Below are 15,719 nucleotides of genomic sequence, written 5' to 3' on the forward strand. Positions count from 1 at the left end.
GCGGGCAAGAGGGGACCAGGGCTGAGAGCTGGAGAAACAGACTAAGGGGCGGCCACGGCAAGGGTGCAGCGACCTAACAAGCGGCTCAGGTATTCCCTACCCTTTTAAAGCTCCCGCTTCCTCCCTCCGCCTGGAGTGGGGTTCCGTACACCGCAGCTGGGTCCTCGTGTATTGCCCATTAGTGTGGGGAGGAGAAGGTAACGGGGCCTAAAAAGGGCCTAGTGGTAAGGAATGAAACACGGCGTCGTGTGGAGCAAGTCTTTGGGCAGGCCAGGGAAGGAGAAAAGGGGATCTCCAGGGCCATATGCGAAGTCTTCAGAGGCAGCGGGGCTACTGGGGTCGGAAAGTGGTGAGGTGGCAGCGGCGCATGGGGAGGCCGCGGCACCCGAGCCCCAGGACTCGGCATCGCTGGCAGGGCTCGGGGGTCCGGGCAGGCAGGGGGCGCACTGAGGAGGCAGGAGGCGCTCCCGGGCACCGCCCCCGGGCAGTCCTTGATCGGCCAGGCGCAGTGTCTCCGCCAGAGCCCAGATGTAGTTGTAGGCGAAGCGCAGCGTCTCGATCTTCGTGAGCTTGGTGTCATCGGGGAAGGAGGGCAGCACGCTACGCAACGCATCCAGTGCCGCGTTCAAGTTGTGCATGCGGTTGCGCTCGCGATCATTGGCCTTGACGCGCCGGCTCCTGCGCAGTGAATGCAGCAGCGCTTCAGAGCGCACTCGCCCACGGCCTCTACGCCGCCGCCGCTCCTGCTCCTCGTCCTGCGCCCCTGGAACATCTGACGCCCCAGAGATTCCAGGCGCGCCCCTGCGGGCCGGCGCGGGCGGCCCGGAGGCGGAGACAGGCAATTGGAGGCTGGCACAATCCTCCTCGTCGGTGAGGAAGCCGGACAGGTCGCTGCTGTTGTTGTTGCTGGCGCAGTCGAGGTCGGAGAGGCAGGTCTCCAGAGGGGCTGGCATCTTTGCGCTGTGTAGGAGCGACGGATGGACAGGAGGATGTTTAGAGAACAGGAGCCCAGGCTGAGGGCAGGGCCGCTGGGGGGCACTTACGTTTCGAACGGCCCCGGGGTTACTTTGTGCCCGCTCTGGGCGCGAGGGCCAGGAAGGGCGCAAGGGGAACTTGGCTTTGCCTTCTTGCCTCGCCTGCAGGAGCCACGCGCCGGGCTGGTCTCCCGAGTGATGTCGCCGGCGATCAGATCAGCTCGTGTGAGCACCGAATGTGGCACACGACTGGCCTCAGGACCCCTTAAGTACCCGGCGCAACAATGGGCGCCCCCCTCCCTTGCCACCTCCGCCCCCGAGGCAGACCCGGTGAATGGAGCGAGGCGGCAGGTCAGCCCCGTGCGGCGCCGGGGTATTTGCATAATTTATGCTCGCGGGAGGCCGCCCCTCCCCCCTCCCGGAGCGTGCCCGTAATTACCGCCGGCCAATCGGTGGCCTTGCCTGGCCCAAGAGCCAGCTCCAGCTAAACAGGCCCGGGCGTCTCCAGGCAGTGAAACCCGGGCGGGGGCGACGGGCGATTAGCGGCCGAGGCACGCTCCTCCAGGGGCGGGCTGGGCGCCCCTAGCTGGGGTGGGATGGAGAGGCGGGGCGCAGGCAGGAAAGTGTGAGCTGCTCTCTGAGCTGTGGAAACCTGGATCCCGCTGGGAGTCTGGGTTCTGTCCTCTCTCCCACTGCTGAGTGGCCGCGGTGGCTCTGGGCAAGTGAGTTCACCTATGAGTCTCACGTTCCTCATGTGTAAAATGGGACACAGGTCTACCTGTGGAAGATGATATAAGATGATGATCGTGGGCCATTTGGCAGCGCGTTTTTGTAAGAATCCCGAATAAATCATTGCGAAATGATTGGGGAAACCGGTGAAAACCCATGTCCAAATAGTTGGGAAAGTGGCCAGGCGAGAGTCGTGGATCACAGAGCGGGAATAAGCGATCCTGCTTTATCCAGGTTGATGAAGAAACCGGGGAAGGAATCTGTTGGCCTTCATCTAGTAGGAGGGATGGGGAGAGGAGTGCGAAACTCAAGGATCAGGTGATTTCCCAGGCTAGGGTGAATCTTGGCGTCACCAATCTTTTCTCCCCCTACCCGCAACTGCCAAAGACTCATAAAAGAGTAAAGGTGCTAATCTACTCCTCTAAGGCACCACTGAGACCTTGCTTCCCCATCTCCGGATAATTCCTTTGCGTACAGCCTCTATGGCCCACCCCAGAGCGAGCTAACAAGGGAACTTCTTCCCCGAACCAGAGACCGCAGGGTCACAAGCATGTGATGGAACTCCTCTCCCCCAGCCTCTTCTACCTTTGGTGTAATAAAATTACCTATTCCAGCAGAAGGTTTTCACTTTTGCAGGTCAGGAGTCACTTCAGCAACTGGAGAGAGCAAGAGGCTCAGGCACACCCCAGCTTTGCACTGGGCATGAAATATTTAGGGACAACCCTGGATTGGCCGGGGTAATAAAAACAAAATGAGCAAAAAGTTCCAGCCCCCTTCCCATGATATCTAAGTGGTGGCCTCAGACCTGGTGCCTGGTCTGCTGCCCTCAGAGGCTTGGGGCATCAGCCCCTTTGTGGAGAGATGTGTGCCCCTCTGCAGACAAGGGGCTAGCACTTGCCTTCTGGTTCAGGGATTCAGGGATTTCTGCTGAACCCCACTTGCACACCCCCATCTCCCGCGCCAGCTGGCAGAAGGCTGGGAAACTGTTACATACAAAGATTTGAGATTTGTTAGAAGTCAACAGAAAGTGGCTTCCACCAGCTTATGCAAGAAAGGGCATCTGTCAGATAGATACATGTTTCACCTCAGAAACCCAAGTACTGCTGGGACTCACTCTGCCTCTGTCCTTTTTCTCTCCCTGGGTTAGCTTTCACTTGGCCCCTTTACTCTCCCACTGGCCTGACCTATGACACCCCTGGACGCTTATATTTTTTTTTTCCATAAAAAAATACCACAATGTGGGTGGCTTAAAACAATAGAAATTTATTCTCTCACAGTTTAGGAGACCAGAAGTCCGAAATCAATGTATCAGCAGGATTGGCTTCTTGTTGGAGACACAGAAAAATCTATTCCATGTATCTTTCCTAACTGCTAGTGGATCCTGGCAATTGTTGCTTCATTGGTTTGTAACTCCAATTTCTGTTTTCTGTATTTACAGACCTTTCCCTTTGTGTCTCTGTATCTTCTCCTGTCTCTTAAGGAGACTTATTGGATTTAGGGCCTAGCCTAATCCAGGATGACTTGAAAGGACCCATATTCTAAATAAGGTCACATTCTGAGGTTTTAGGTGGACATGTCTTTTCGTGGACCACTATTCAACCCACTATAAACCCTCTTTCCAGATTCCTGGAGTATAGAATTGGTTTGGCCAGGGTCACTGGGATAGACATTTGTCAGTTTTTTGGGGAGCTATCTTTTGAAGAGCCTTTCTGCTGAAGAGAAAAAGCTGGTTTCTTCTTCAGTGTGTTGACACCAGAGAGGTCTTCTCAGAAAAGAAAGATAAACCACTTCTCTGTTGATCCCTGGAGCCTTAAGTCAGATCTCTAGGACTGCCTGGAATAGGTGTGCATCTTCTGGCTCCAGGTTGCCAGTAAAAAGGGCATCTTGCAGAGGGGACAAGTGGGAGCTAAATTTCAGCCTGTTTACCACTCACCAGCCCATGTGCCCTGAGGTGGGCTACACCCATCCCAAAAGGGCACCTTGTAAATGTACACAAAGCCCTCTTATGAGCTAGTAGCAGGTCTGTGCTTTCTCTTGTCATGGTCCCTCTCCTGTGCCTAAACCTTTGTGACCTGACCAAGCAGGCATCTTAGCCATGCCCTGCCTGCTCCTGGCTCTTAGGTAGGGCATGTACCCAAGAGTTTCTTCCTGGATGCCAGTGCTTGCCTTCTATGCTTTGCTAAGTGCATGGAGAGCCCCTACTGTGAGAGATCCACTGAGGGTGGAGCTGGACCTGAGAATGGCAGATGAGAACAAGAGGGATACCTTTAAGCTGGGCCCTCTAGGTGGATATGTATCCTTGCCAAGGGAAATGAAAGTTTCTTCTGTCCCCTAAATTCTTCTAAACTCAGAGCGCATCTATTTAAACTCCCATTTCTGGAACACAATAGGACATAAATATGGTCATGTAATAAATCTAACCACAGTAGGCGCCAAAGTGACAAGTTTTGCACAGGTGTTCTGCTGCCTGACCTTGTGAGAGATCCAGCTTCTGATCTGCTAGGGAGTAGGAACTGGTAGGTAGGACAGAAGTTCTGAGGACTAAGGATTAAGCCATAATTTCTCACACTGTGGTCAACTGGAGTGATAGTGATGGTGGCCGGAATAACAGGGTGGGGGTGACCAGGGGGAGCCCATCCCAGACTCCCTGAATCAGAATCTCCGAAGATCTGACCTACATGCTGAAGTCACTATTGACTGATGTTCACAGCCAGTGTATTCATTTGGGAGTACATGTCAATTATAGCATTCATTCTCCTATCCTGTGCTTGCCGAAGCCCTTGAGGCAGGTTGGACACATTTACATGACAGTTAGAAGTGCTCCCAGTGATTCCAGGGCTGGGATTCCTCCTATGGCTTTGCCTCTTGGTCTACAATTAGGGAAGGCAGGGAAGGAAAGGACCCCTGAAAGATGCTCTTGGGCCAGAAGGTGCATACTTGTTTTGTGCAGCCCCAAGCCCTAGAGATTTGACTCAACTTTCCATGGGACAACAGGTAGGTAATTTTGCTTCCTTATGGAGAAGTTCTTGCCTCCTTCCCTTTCTTTCTTCTTCCTCTTCCTCCCCCTTCTTTTCTTTCTCCTCCTCCTTTTTCTTCTTCTGCCGTTGGGTTTTGATACCAGAGTTTCATGCATGCTAGGCAGGTACTCTACCACTGAGCTGCACACCCAGCCCTAGAAACCAACATTCTAAAGTAAGAGATGGGAAGTAGTGGGGCAAGGCCTCCAGGGTCTATTGAGATTCTTGGTGTATTTTTTTAAATCTTTCAATGAAGAATGGCCAGAATAGGGGGAAAGTAGTGGTAAATTATAAACATTTTAACATGACAATTAACATGGTCAACACATAAAAATACAGTGCAGACTGTGTTCTTCACAAGACAACTTCAGGATTTTAAAATGATTTTGTTACAATGCCTATAAGGAGAGCCAGGAGTGGATTCAGATTTAGATTTGTGTTGAACATCTTCCCTAATCCTGTCTGTGTCTTGGTGACCATGTTTGATGATGACTTCACTGGAGTCAGAGTCCAGAGACTTTGAGACCTTTTGGATGTAAGGCTGAGCCAAATGACCTCCCCACTATCCCCCTTCAGTTACCAGAAACACTTAAGCCCAAGTTGAGCAAATGATCTTTCAGAGATGCTGTAAGGGGACCTGAGATGAGAGGTTATTGTGCTGAGAATACAGGGACAATAATCTGTGTTTGAAGGAGGGGAACACTGTGACATTTCATTCCCTCCTAAATTGTTTAGTTGAGATCGATCATTCTTTGTCCCCTCTGAAATATTAATTTCAAGAATGCAGAAAGTAGATCTGAGTTTTGTGGTGTTACAGGGCAAATACAAAAATGACAATACCCAGGAACTCTCAGCTGCAATTAATGATACATAAATGGTCAAGGTATTGGGCACACCGAGTTCATAAAGCTGTCCTACCTGGCAATGGTAACGTCCACAAGGGCATTCTTGATGGGAACTTTTGCACAAAATGGAGTGGTGGAGAGAGTCTTCCTTCCTAAACAAGACGCCATCAATCCTCATTTTTGTTCCAGGACTACCTGGGGGGAGGGGTGGCATTGATTTCGTGGGTGGCATTTTAGAAAGAAAAAGTTGTAATCTTTTTAGGGAAAAGGGAAGAAAAGGTGCAGTTACTCAAGAGGAAGGGATGAAGGCTGATGTCAGACATGGAGACTCTCTTGCTCCTTTCAGGGCATTAACTACATTGCAGATATGCAGTTGTGTTTCCACATAAGAGCAGCAGGGTGGGGTTGGAAAGGGGAAACAATTCCCTATTTTCTTTACTGATGACCCATGACAGTTGTGGAAGGGGGGGTAAAGGGGAGGGGAGAAACGAGGCAGGAGGGGGGGAACAGAGGGGTCTTTCAGTGACAGAGCAAGGAAAATGGCAAATTATCCATGGTTTCCAGAAATCCGTGGAGGCCCCCTCGGCCCCTGCCCTGCTAAATACAGTGCCGTCTGTATGCATTTCCCACCTCAGAGTTGTCTGCTTGAATATTCCCTGGCATTGTGCAGCGATGTGTTTGGTTGTGTACAATCTGCCTACAAGTGAGATGAATCTTGGACTTCAGCGGGGGCCCTGGTGCAAATCTGCTTTATTCTAGTAAGTGTACGAAATGCCAAACGACACTGAGCAATTCTACAGTCAAATAAATTCTTTTCTGCAAGAAAATTTCAAATTGGAGTTGGGGTTTTCAGGCTTGCACTGGTGTGGGGGAACAATATGTGCTTGGGCTGGCCCTAAGTTTGAAGTGTGTTTGCAGTTTGGGCTAGCCTTGGGGGAAACAATGTCCTTTTTGTGCCCACAGGAGAGTGGGGGAAGTAAAGGGGGTGTCACGCTTGTGCACAGAGGGCCCACAAGGGTGCAGGCCCTGAACTGAAGAGGGAGGGAGCAGGCAGAGGTGTTCACCCCACTTCTCCTCAGTGGGGAGGCTGGGACTCCTGTTCACATCAGCTGCTAAAGGTTACAAATAAACCCAGAACTGCCTGCAAAGCCTTCAAGTTTTGCTTTGCCATTGATTTCTTGAAATTAAGTCTTCTGGGCTCAGATAGGCCTCGGCCACCACCTACAAATCCATAGCCCTGCTGTTGTCACTACATTTAGCTCCCCAAATCCAGGCTGCAGGAGCTATGGGAAGTTGCTAAAGCCAATTTATTTTTTCTTCTTATTTTTGAATTCTTAAGAACATCTTCAGTATAGTAAAAAAACACTCCTCTGCACCAAACCCCATGCTCGTGGGTCAAATGTGGGGACACTGTCCGAGGGTGTTTTCTTCTGTGTACACAAGCTAAGTCACAGTGAAATTTATCCTAATGGAATTCAGCTATTGCTTTATGGAAAGAATTCAGAAATAAACTCAGGAATAGCACAAGTGTTTTTTCCTTTTGCTTTTTTTCTATCTTAACGCTTGGCTACATAAATTCACGTTGAGTTCGAACACAAATGCATTTTGTTTGTAGTAATTAAAATGTTTTAATGAGACAACCATAAAATCCACCATTAATTATTTTATTTCAAACACTTCTGCCTTCTTTTGAACCAGGTCTATTTAGAAATAGTTTAGAGAGTAGCCTGCAGTTTTATTCTTTCCTCCGCATTATACACAGGAGTGGAGAAGTCATTTATAAATAATTACACAATGTTTTGGGTCTTTGGGCTTGTATAATATATCAAAGCGATTAGTACACTTATTGTTCCATTGTAAATGCTTTTTTTCTCCTTTCAGTTTCACTTGCCTTGTCTTCTAGCTAAACCTTTTTCTGGAAATCTTTTGTCTTCTTCATTCTTTTTGCTTGTTACAGTCCAGGAGCATTCTTCTTATTCAAACACTCGCAGCAGGGGCAAAGAAAGTGACTTCGGCCGCATCTTAAGTTTTACCATAACTTTCTGGCATTTTCTTTTCTTCCAGTTTTCCCAGACTACCTAGGGGCAATGAAGAATTATAACATACATGAATTATTGGTACTCCCCTCGAGTTAAGGGGGAGGAAAGCGCCTCATTTTCTATGCCCCCAAGGGACCGAACGAGCGGGCGGCCGCTAAACAATGTATTTATCACTTTGCATCTCTTTGGGACGCCCGCCGCGCCCCAACCCTCGCCGTCGCCGGGTTTTTTTGCTCTGGCCCCCGGAGAGCCGGCGTTTCTCCATTTCTTTTATGGAGCCACAAATAAAGACCTGGGCTGGAGGAAGGGGGTCTCCCCCGAGCCTTGTGCCATCGGCACTCGCACCGCGGCGCTTCCCACGGCTGCGGCCTCGGAGAGTCCCGCAGGGCAACGCGGGGGCGCGTGGGGCTGCCGGGTGGGCGCCCTGACCCCACTCGGTTCAAGGGAGAGCGGGGACACTGGTGCAGGCTGGTTCCCGCGCACGCAGAGGGCCGACTCACGGTCAGAGACGCGTGAGGGGATTAGGGCCGCACGAGAGGCGACTGCACCGAGGCCCCCAGCCACGTGAGGACAGAGATGGCTTCAAAAGTCCCCAACATGCTAATCCTTGTTATCCGGCAGGACGACCGCGGCCGCGCAGAACTCTGGCCGGCCTCCTCCCGGCTGGCTGCGGGTCGGGTGGTGGTGCTCCCTGCTCCCGTGGCCCCTAGCTTGGGTTTGGGATCAGAGATGACAATTTGTCCCACCCTATCCTCATTCCTGGGACCCCCCGCGGCAAAGTGCAGTCGGTCTTCGGTGACCACCGTGCCCAGAAGAAAGCGTGGGGGAACTTGTTACACTTTGAACTAAAACTTCAGCCGCTCGCCTCGTAGGGTTAGGATGGTGCACCAGGATGAATTCTGGGGGAAATGGGGAAATGTAGGCACTGGTATTAAAAGAAGGCGTTCATTGAGAAAACCATAATGTTGGGTGAAAGAAAGCAAAGAGCGAGTGAAGAAAACCCACGGGAGAGGTGCCGCTATCCCGTCTGGGCGTTTTTCGAGGCTGGCAGGGCGTTCTGTCCCCTGCCCCCTCCCTCCGAGCCCCGCCCCCGGGCCGGGGACCTGTCGCAATCTGTCAGGACGGGTCCGTTTCCATATGAAGGGCCGCGCCGGGCGCCCGGGGAGCGCTGAATGGCCGCTCGGGGTCGGGCGGGCGCACACGCCCCGCGGCCCCGGCTGGATTTGGCCGCATTTGCATAGCAGGTGCTGATGCTTGTCCATTCTTACTTAAAGAAGTTTTAATATGGGATAAATTACTAGGAATTAGGAGCTGGCGTGGGCGGGAATAAAGGAACCGTGTCGTCTGTCTTCTTACCGCCGCCTGGCGTGGAAGGAGGGAAACATGAAGTGAGATTCGACTTTTAACAGTCCTCTCAAGAAGGTACAGCTCCCCACCCCAAAGGAGCAAAGAGAAAACAGGAGGGAACTTTAATCAATTTGATTTTAGAATCAGTTCTGCATCGGGTAAAGCAATAATTCCAGGGATGATAATAAGATTAACGAGCGAAGATCTTTGAGTCAGAAAGTCTGGCTGAGTTTAAAATGTTAATCCGGGCCCTAATCCGCCCGGTTGGCGAATAGAAGTGCGGCACCACGAGACAGAGTGTTTCTTCCTTAGTCTTAAAGAAACATTAGGGGAGGCCCGCATGGCCCATTTCTTGATCATAAGGGATTCCTTCCCTCAGGTACGCTGGGATCCTATACTTTTTGGTCTGGGGACCACTGGGACAGCTAGGGCCTCCTCTGTGCAGGGGCCGCATAAGAATCCTCCTCCCGAGGGGAATCAGGCCCAGTGGCCGCTTGGGGATGGAGCTGGCCTCTGGGTTCATTACGTGTGCTTGGAATCTTGCAGAGATAGCAGTTAGGGTTTTCTGGCCCTGCTGGCACAACCCATGAGTATTCTCAAAGGGACAACCTGGTTTTCAGGTTTTAGGGTCCTGGAGACTGGAGAAGGAGAATGACTGCCTCAAATCCAGCCTGCACATGCAGTTGTGATCTGGTCTGCTTTTTAGCCTCAAGGGAGAAATGATTGGGATCGCTAAGCACTTGGGGGCCTGGGGAAGAGAAGGTGGACTTAGCCTGAGCATGCTTTCCTCCACAAGGCTCTCTACGCCAAGATGTGGCCACACTGAGGGTAAGAAGGCTGCCTGTTTTAAAGGGGTCAAATGCTTAAGCTACTTTATTTGCCCTCTGACCAAAGAATCTTCCTCCTTCTTTCCCAGGTCTGCACACTGCCTTTTAGGGCTAGTGCCCTCTGATCTCTGGTTGTTTCTCTCTTCTGGTCCCTTTTTGCCCCGCTCTGAGGCAGGATCGCACCTGGGATCATGTGGCAGGCCTCTGGCTTGCCCCTTATGCAATTGTGGAAAGCGGTGTGAGGTGCTCAAATGGACCATATGGTTTGGAGAGAGAGCCTTGGAGCCCACAGACAATGGGGAAGTGAGAGGCCCAGGTCAGTGGCGGAGTTTGTGTGGCTGCAAACCTCCCTTTCAGCCTAATGAAGCTGTTGTCTGGGGGTAATGATGCAAATGCCCAGCGCTTTCTCACCGTGATAGTCTAGAACGTGATTTGTCATACAATCTGAATCTTTGGGAGGACTTTAGACAGAACCTCCCCCAAAGATGGAGATGAGCCATATGTGCACTTTGCATCTGAAGTGGAGGTGGGGGTGGCGGGAGGGGAGACTCCGCCCACACTGACTTCCCCGGGACAGCGTTCTGGCAGGAGCCTGGCAGCAGGGAGGACAAAGTCCTGGATGAGTTGAGTGCTGCCTGACCCTGGGGGACCCCTGAGTGGGTGCAGCGCTGGCATCTAATCTTAAGTGGTGGTGTGTGCTGGGCAAAAATGTAAGGGATCTGGATATCTGAGTGGCATCGTCATTACTCCTCTCTCACAATGGAGAAGGGGCCCTTATGAAATTACTTCGTGAACAATGCTTAGATTTCACTTCCTGGAGCATCCCAGATGATGCTCACTGGAGTCAGGTGGACAGACATTTCAGTAGTATTTCTGAAGTGGAAACAGTAAAAGAGAAACAGGGACAAGGTGGCAGGCAAAGGACCAGAGAAAGGGGAATCACGAAAAAGTGGGGAAGCAAGGGAAGTGGGAAAATCCTCCTGCGTGTTTGAAGGGGAAGGAAGCCTGGTGGTTTCTACCCAGATCCACAGTGGTCGATCTGAAGTCTGGGGACAGAAATACTTTACTCATTTCTTAATCTAAGAAAACTGCACCATCATGGAATGAATTGATCTAATAGCCACCCCCATGCAATAGAGAAGCTCAATTGTCCAATATGACCTGAATAAGAGTAGTAATAACGGTGAGTAGTGGAGAGAAGGCGTCTGTGGGCTGGAGTCTGACCCAGAGGCTACTAAAGAAGCAAAGATGACATGTCTACATCTGCCCATCCACCAGGCCTTTGTCTTCTACCCCTCTTCTGTATCCTTAGCACCTGGCATAGTGCCTGGCCTGCATAGTAGATGCTCAAAGGATGTTTGTGGAGAGAATGACTTTGTGCATGATCACTTGCGTTCATGCCTGCATGGGGACTCACAGTCATGCTCAAGCACAGCATTCTGCATCTTTAGGAAAGAAAGGATGGGGAATTAGGTTGCATCACTTCTCTGGGATTACTCTACCCACTGTAACCTGAGCAGTGCCACAGGCTGGCACTGTAGCCCTCAGTTCTCTCCTGGGGGCTTAGTCCCTGGCAGCAAGAAGACTTGCTGGTGGGTGTCTGTTCACTCACTCTGTGGTGGTGTAACTTTAGGACCTAAAAGAGGGGCAGAAATGGAGAAGGGGTAGGAAATGGAGAAGGAGGGGTCCCTAATTACCCCTCTCCTGGCTGTCAGGTTTGGGCAAGGACAGATTAAAACCCTGGTTATACCTTTGCCTCCTCTGATCACTTCTCAGGTCATAGGTAACTTGTCACCAAGCTCTGCCAAAGCCCTGGCACATGATACTCTTTCTGCACCCTCAGACACCCCCAGCCTCCTCTGTGGGCACTGAGGGATAGAGGAGGGGGAGTTGCCCCGGTGATAACACCAGCTCTCAAAGCCCAAACTAGAAGCTGCTTACCGCAACACCTGTGTGTCCTGGCGTGGGAACTGGCAGGTACCTCTCCTGGGTATGGAGCTGGGTGAGGGTGGGGGTTCTGGGAACCCAGTGGGACCAGATTTTCTGCTAATTCAGGGTCTATGCAAAAAAATAATAATTGTTTTGAAAAAATGGGAATCCTTCTAAAACATGCCAGTTTTTTTCCCTTAATACATATATTCCAGATGCCCATTTACATGAGTGCTGGGGACACTCAGTCCCTCTTTACTTGTCCACTCCACCACCACCCACCATCATCATCAGCATTTGTATCCATAGAAATCTTGTTTTTTGTTTTTTTTTTTTTTTTTGGTGAGTGCACACAGCAGCTTGTGAAGTGTGTATTTGTATCTGCCTTTTAGATACCAGGAGACCGAGGCTGAAGAAGGTTAAGTCACATATCCAGGACTCGGGGCACACAGGCAGTAGAGCCAGCATGGAATCCAGGCCCATCTGGCTTCTGTGCCCATGATCTCTACCACATATCAGCCCTCTTTTGCCCCTTTATCACTTTATGTGAAGAGCTACTCTGTAGCCAACTCCAGTTAGGTGAGGGGGCTGATGAGTGTGTGTGTGTGAAGACCACAGCACTAATCTGCAGGGGATGGCAGCTCACTCAGCTCTGGGGAGCGGGTGCAGCTCCGTGGGGAGGGACTAACTATGGGCAAACGTGGGGTTGTGACTGAGTTTGGAGCTGATCTCCACTCTTACTTTCTTGGTGAGAAATGAGAAGTCTGAGCCTCCTTTGCCACCTTGAGAAAATCCTTCTCTTTTTGGACCTCATCTTCTGTATCTCAAAAAGAGATGACAAGAGGGGCTGGGGAGATAGCTCAGTGGTGGAGTGCCTGCCTAGCATGTGTGAGGCTCTGAGTTCAATCCCTGATGGGAGTAGGTGGGAGGTAGGGGTGCATAAGGGTATCTAGGTTGTCCCTCGGGGGCTTGGAGGTCAAGTGGAGAGCTCCAGACTCACAACACTACACAGTCCTCCCTAGAGGTCATGGGGTGTATACCTGACAGCAAACTCCTCTCCAATCTGGTCTTCAAAGACCCACAGTGAGCAGAGGTTATGGGGGTGGGCAGAAAGCTGAAACCAGAGGCATCTTGGAGTAGTGGAGTTCTGTATTCTGTTTGGTGTGGAGTTCAGGGTCCTATAATTTTTGGGCTGTTCTGGGCTTCTTGTCCCCATGTCCTTGCAGAACTCACTGTAAACTCAGCACCAAGAGACCCTAGGATACTTATGCTCTTTGGTTTAGTAGTGTTCATTCATTCAATTGATTCATTCTTTGCCAGGCTGTTGAGTCAGTTTACCCAGGGTAAAAGATGGCTGAATTTCCCTTCCTAATCCCTTCAAGGGTTTCCCAATGCACTTAGAATAGATGCCCCTGTCTTTTCATTTTAACTGTGCTTAACAAGGGTCTGCATATCTGATCCCTGCCAACTCAGGGATGAGGGTCCCTCAGCCTTATCATCAATTCTTCTAACCTTTGCCCTCTGGGTTCTAGCAACACTGGTCTCCATTTGTGCCCTTGATACTTCTCAGGGACTTTGCATTTGCTGTTTCTCTTGCCTGGAGGCCCCCTGCCCCCTCCGCATGCTGGCTCCTCAGCCTCCAGGTCTCCTAGCCATCCAGGCCAAAGCCACCCTACCTGGGCCCTCAGCCCCTCTTCATGACATCACTCTATCTTCCCCAGCAAGTCATCTGAGTAGTTTACATGTTTGTTCACCTGTCTCTGTCTGCTTCTCTGACTAAACTTAAAGCCGCATGTGATGGCAGTACCTTTCTAGCTTATCAACCTCTGTCTTCCCAATATCTAGAAGGTCTGCCACATAAGAGGCATTAGTATGTTTCAGAGTTGAACATGTGCATTGATTTGAGTGTATCTCACATGGTAAAGAAGATGCCCTCCTATTACACATGTCCCCACCTAGCCAGCTCAAGGGACATCCTGGCTGAAGATGCAAATTTGGGTATGAATGATTCAGTTCTACAAATGTGAAGTGTATCCTTCTGAGTGCAATGTGCAGGGTGGTCTGTACCTGAGCACGGACACGTGTGGTCTGTTTGGGTATGAGAGGCCTACCCTCTAGCCAGGCCCTTTAGCAGTACTCTGGGTTGCTCCCCTTCTCTCCCTAAGTCCTGGCTCTGCCCAGTGAGCAATGGAAGTGGGTCAGCTGAGGGCGGGTGGTGGGAGAGGACCCACTCCTGCCCTCATGGGACTGGTGGTCTACCTGGGAACCAGGCACACAAAGCCCAAAGAAGGATTGGGGCACAGCTCTGCTTAGAGGCCCTCATTTCCTCCCCCACCCAGGCCCCAGTTATTCATGGTTTAGAGAGTGCTTCCCAGGTGCTGGAGTCACTGTGTTGTGATGCTGGGAAATTGGAGGAAAACAGACCCCAGTAACATGAATAAATAAACATGTCAGGTGCCAGCAGGTGGTAACGTGTGCTAAATAGGGTACCATTGTGGGGAAAACCAGGAGAAACCCACTCTTCCCGTGAGGTAGCAGAGAAGAACTCTGAGGGGATGTTGCTGAAGGTGAGATCTGAAGAATGAGAAGGAGTCAGCCATGAGGAGACCTAGAAGGAGAGGTCCCTAGAAAATATAGACTCTAGGACAGGATTGAGCTTTTCATTGTACACAACTGCAGAAGACCAGTATACATTAAGAAAGCTTTCAGGAGTGAGGTGCAGACAACTTTGGATACACACGCTAACCAGATGACATGAATAGGAGCGAACATCTGAGCACATCTCCTGGTCCTAGCGTTGTGCTAGTGTTGCACACGGCAGCTAGTTTAATCCCATGCAGACTCCCTGAGGTGTGCACTATATTTTCCTTATGATGCAGAGAAGGCAAAGGAAGCTCATGTAGATGAAGTGAGATGTCAAAGTTTATCCAGAAAGTCAGAGGTGGAATGAGGATATGAACAGGTCTGACTCAAGAGGCCAAGTTCATCACCACCAGGCAATTCTGAAACAGTACAAACAGTCACACATCTGTTGTGTTGAACAGAATACAGATGGGAGAAATCAGAGAAAGTTGTAGTTGTTGGCGTTGGGCTGTTGGAAGGAACGTATAGATAACTATGCAGACGAAAAGTCATTCTTTAAAGGCACACCCCAACCTCAGGAGTTTTTCTTTGATGAGCAGGACTTCCTGTCGAGCTGGTTGTCCAAGCTATCTAGAAGTGGAAAGCAATGCCACCTGTTGGTTTAAACAGGTATGACTATATCACAACTCAAGAGAAGACTTGGATCAGCCACTCCAGAGTGTTTACTGATCACCCACTGGGTGCAGCACCCACTGTGCTGGGCCAGACTTGCAAGGTGGTGTGGAGGAGTGGGCTGAGCAGTGGAGGGAGCATAGGAGAACTTTGAGGCGCGCTCTGCCTGGCAGGGTGGAGAGGACTGCATACTTCCATGTTCCCTTAGGGGTGCCTGAGGATCTCAGAAAAACAAACAAACAAACAAACAACAACAAAAAAAAACTAAAGGGTGTGTGTGGAAGAAGTGAGGGAGTCTGAATTGTCTTGAGAAATTTGGAGAGTCTCTATCAAAGAGATAAACCTGAACAAGCAAAGATGCAGAGAAGCAAAACAGTATGTTTTAGTCAGCTTTTTCACTGCTGTGACTGAAAGACCTGACCAGAACAATTGTAGTGGAGGAAAAGTTTATTTGGGGGTCATGGTTTCCGCAGTCTTGGTCCATAGACAGCTGGCTCCATTCCTCAGGGCTTGAGGTGAGGCAGAACATCATGGCAGAAGAGTAGCAGAGGAAAGTGGCTCACACAATGATCAGAAAGCAGAGAGAGACTCCACTCTCCAGATATAAAATATATACGCCAAAGGCACACCTCCAATGTCCACCTCCTCTAGCCACACCCCACCTACTTAACTCAGTTACCACTCAGTTAATCCCATCAGGGGATTGATTCACTGATTGGGTTAAGGCTTTCATAACCCAATCAGTTCTCATGAGCTT

General features: G+C 50.5%; 1 protein-coding gene across 1 annotated transcript; it reads right to left on the minus strand.

Moving 5' to 3' along the window:
• Nucleotides 1-218: 218 nt before the first annotated feature.
• On the minus strand, nucleotides 219-1,228 carry NEUROG1 (neurogenin 1; the record flags this gene model as incomplete). The annotated part of the gene is made up of 2 exons (XM_079143606.1): nucleotides 1,044-1,228; nucleotides 219-960 (listed from the first exon to the last, which is right to left on the minus strand). Exon 2 carries the CDS (start codon nucleotides 951-953, stop codon nucleotides 219-221), a length of 735 nt encoding a protein of 244 aa, XP_078999732.1. The 5' UTR covers nucleotides 954-960; nucleotides 1,044-1,228.
• Nucleotides 1,229-15,719: the final 14,491 nt, after the last annotated feature.

The sequence above is a fragment of the Sciurus vulgaris genome, assembly GCF_902686455.1.
Source record: "Sciurus vulgaris genome assembly, chromosome: 6".
NCBI classification, from domain to species: Eukaryota; Metazoa; Chordata; class Mammalia; order Rodentia; family Sciuridae; genus Sciurus; species Sciurus vulgaris.